At 35.3% G+C, this 3,281-nt stretch overlaps 1 protein-coding gene across 1 annotated transcript in view; it reads right to left on the bottom strand.

Annotated features, from left to right (window-relative positions):
* The window catches only part of ABCC4 (ATP binding cassette subfamily C member 4 (PEL blood group)), a gene marked incomplete in the record, with an annotated part of 121,259 nt that overhangs the window by 88,296 nt on the left and 29,682 nt on the right, over positions 1 to 3,281 (bottom strand). Inside the window, 1 exon segment of the mRNA XM_072411097.1 lies at positions 1,423 to 1,533. Coding sequence (XP_072267198.1) covers positions 1,423 to 1,533 — 111 coding nt within the window.

Consider the following 3,281-nt stretch of genomic DNA (forward strand, 5'->3'; position numbering starts at 1 on the left):
ACATGGCACACCCTTACCTTTCTGTAAGTCCCCTGCAGTGTTCACAGTTCCAAAAACCTGTCACTGCTGTATTCTCCAAAACCTCTATCCTCACTGCCAACTCTTGCAGGTCCATGGTAATGCCATTTGGGCAAAAGATAGCCACTGATACTCACTGATACCCATCTGGGTTTAATCCTATCAGTGCCAAGAACAGAGCTGGTCTCTACACTGCAAGGCACATATCACCAGCATCAGGGGAAAAGGTTGTTTGGGCAAAAGTGACTTTGTATGACTTTTCTGCAAAAAAACTCCACCTCCTAGTGACTTTTTGTATTTGGGGGTTTATTCCACTATAACCTAATAAATATTACTGCTACAAGAAAAAGAAAATATAAATACATAGATGGGGACTGCCTTTTTCAGCAAGTGCAGGTTCATAACATGTCACAATAAACTGCCAAAGGTAAAGACAGGGAGAAAGAAAATCAATTGTGCCACAAGTTTGAGTTGGTGGTACAGAACTTTTCATTTTATAAATGGTGAGAAAAGCTTGCATTTCTGCAGCTGCCATGTAGTGCATTTCATATTAAACAACAGAAAAGTGGTGTATGGGATAATCAATGATAATCAGGAAGATGACCATTAAAAGCAAACCTTGCCTGAGGGACACATATAGCCATTGCCCCCTCTTATTTGTTCTCCAGCCATAACAATGACTGTGTTTGACTGACTTAATGACTGACTTAGAACAGGTATGTTTCTCCGTATAATTATAGATCATACTTCCTTTGATGTATACCTGTTCAAGGTGAGTGAGTCAAAGTAGGATAAAAATGACAGCTGGGCAGAGCACTTGCAGAATGGAAAGTAGCAATAAAAGTCTCCATGCTTATCTCAAGAAAATGTTTTCATTAAGAGACCAAAACTTCACAAGCAACAGACACTAACACTCAAGGTTGCAAAAGTCATAAACTTTCATTATTTCTGATTTACAATACACAAATCCTTTATTAATGAAGTATACACAAATTATCTTTTCCTGAGTTGGGAGATGAAGGAAATGTGTTCCTGTGAGAGCAGTCTAACCACAGAAACAAAGTTAGATAATAAATCTAGACATGTCAGCAGGAAAAATAGGAAGTGTATAAGCTCTGTGACATGTAGCCAGCCCTTTATTTAAACAATTAGGCAGCTGTCCATTTACTTCCTAGATTATACTGAGACATCAAGTTAGATATGCAGTATATTCCGTGATTTTGCCTGAACATATATCCAAACCCTAAATCTTTTTTTCGGTATGTTTAGAATCATGCCTCACCATATATATACAATTTTCCTTTTCTGTAAAATGGAATGAAATGATTTTTAACATGTATATTAGGTAATTTGTACACATAAGAAACCATTGTAATTTACTCCGGAAGACGAGAAGTCTCTTACCACTGAAGCTCTTCACCAAGTCTCTCTGAAGTATCCTCTGGTAGCACTTTATACATGTCATCTTCTTCAAGCTTACGTTTGTGACCAATAAGAAATAAAGAATTTAACCAGCTGGAAAAAAAAATCAGAATATTTAATATTTTATTTGCCACACATTTACTCATAGTATGTGAGTGACATAAAGGTAAATTACAAATACTAGAGTTTTATAAGAGGCAATGTCACTAAATAAAAAATATATATTTACAAATTATTGAGGCTAGTTATGTCATATGACTCATTTAAACATTGCCAAAGAATGTAAACTACATTTGGAAAGAAAGGATTTCATAACATGAACTAAAACTTGTGCAAAGATGTCCACAGAGGAAGCTTTTCATAGCTGGTTAAAGCTTCAGCAATCACATGAGGTTAAAAGCCGACCAATGAATAAAGACAAGCTGTTAGGATAGAAAATGGTGCATGATGCAAAATGGTTTTGCTGTTCCCCACACAAAGAGCAAGTTTGTGGAAGTGTAGAAAAGCCACCTAAACTATCAGTTTTGTGATCATATTTATATTTTAGTATTTATATTTTGAAAAAAGATTATTGCTAGGGGCTCATACATGCAGATATCACTTTAACACCTGACAAGATTTTTTAAAGTTTTGGCAAAGCTCAAAAACAACTTGTGTCAATATTCTTCATACAGGAGCCCATGTGTACACATAATAGCTTACTAGAGTGTCTGTATCACTTTGCAATGATTAAAATACCTGCACTATATGTTTTGGCTGTGTCTGTGCTGATAATGAAAGTCAATAAAACTCCCCAAGATAACCAAAGGTGTTTCTATAGTATATATCAGTTCTGACCCAAAGCTACATAGGCATTACAAGATTGAAAAAGTGTTTTGTTTTATAAATCTGAGGGGTTATTATAATAACCATCTGGAAGATCCCAAATTAGGGAAAGTGGGATTTGAGGTCAACCTCTAATCCACTCCAGCCTTGGCACCATTATAAATAAAAAGAATGCTAGGCTTTCCTAGGTCTTGTGATCCAAACAGTTAATTATTTTTCTACAGTAAACAAAAGTAATCATTACATTATCACCAACAATGTAAAGAATGACTTTAGCGCCTGAGCCCACAATTTTTTGGGTCTTGTGGAAAAGGCTACAGAAGACTGGTGGAGGAGCCTGCTTATGTATGAGAATACAATAAATAAACAAGCATTTAACACTATTTCCTGTGACACTAACTTGGAACCACATACAGAATGATGAAGCTAGGGCTCCAGTTTTTCATACTTCTGCTGGGTACTGCAAGGTATTGTAGTGGAATGAACAACATGACAGTGTGTTACCCACCAGAAAGAGGTCACCATTGACAAGTATTGCACATTAAAAAAATGTTTTACCAAAGAGACTTATCTGCTATTAAAACATGGTCAGCATCCTTTTTTAAGTGAACTTTACTTATGTCTTTAAGCTTCTTATTGTTATCAAAAAAAATTGACTTTTAAAGGCAAAGTAGACTTTTGTCTGGATGGATACAATGGTATAGCCGTTTATCTGGATACAGTGATAGGATCTCTCTTTTTGGTTGACTGGAATGATAGTTTTTTGTATATTTTTGATTTTTAATTATTTGTGGTCAGCCAATAGAAAAAAAAAATATTGCTACAATGTGGAAAGGGAGGAGTAAGAAAGCTAAAGTAAAAATAGGCAAAGTAGATTTTTTCAACTGCTATCACTGCTCTCCCAATTTTAAGGATACCCTATGTATATGGAGGTAACAGTCATCAGGACAACATGTGATTAGAAATCTCCCCTTGATGATTCTAAACTTTTTATATTATGTAAACCACAAATCAAA

The sequence above is a fragment of the Pyxicephalus adspersus genome, chromosome 1 (genome assembly GCF_032062135.1).
Source record: "Pyxicephalus adspersus chromosome 1, UCB_Pads_2.0, whole genome shotgun sequence".
NCBI classification, from domain to species: domain Eukaryota; kingdom Metazoa; phylum Chordata; class Amphibia; order Anura; family Pyxicephalidae; genus Pyxicephalus; species Pyxicephalus adspersus.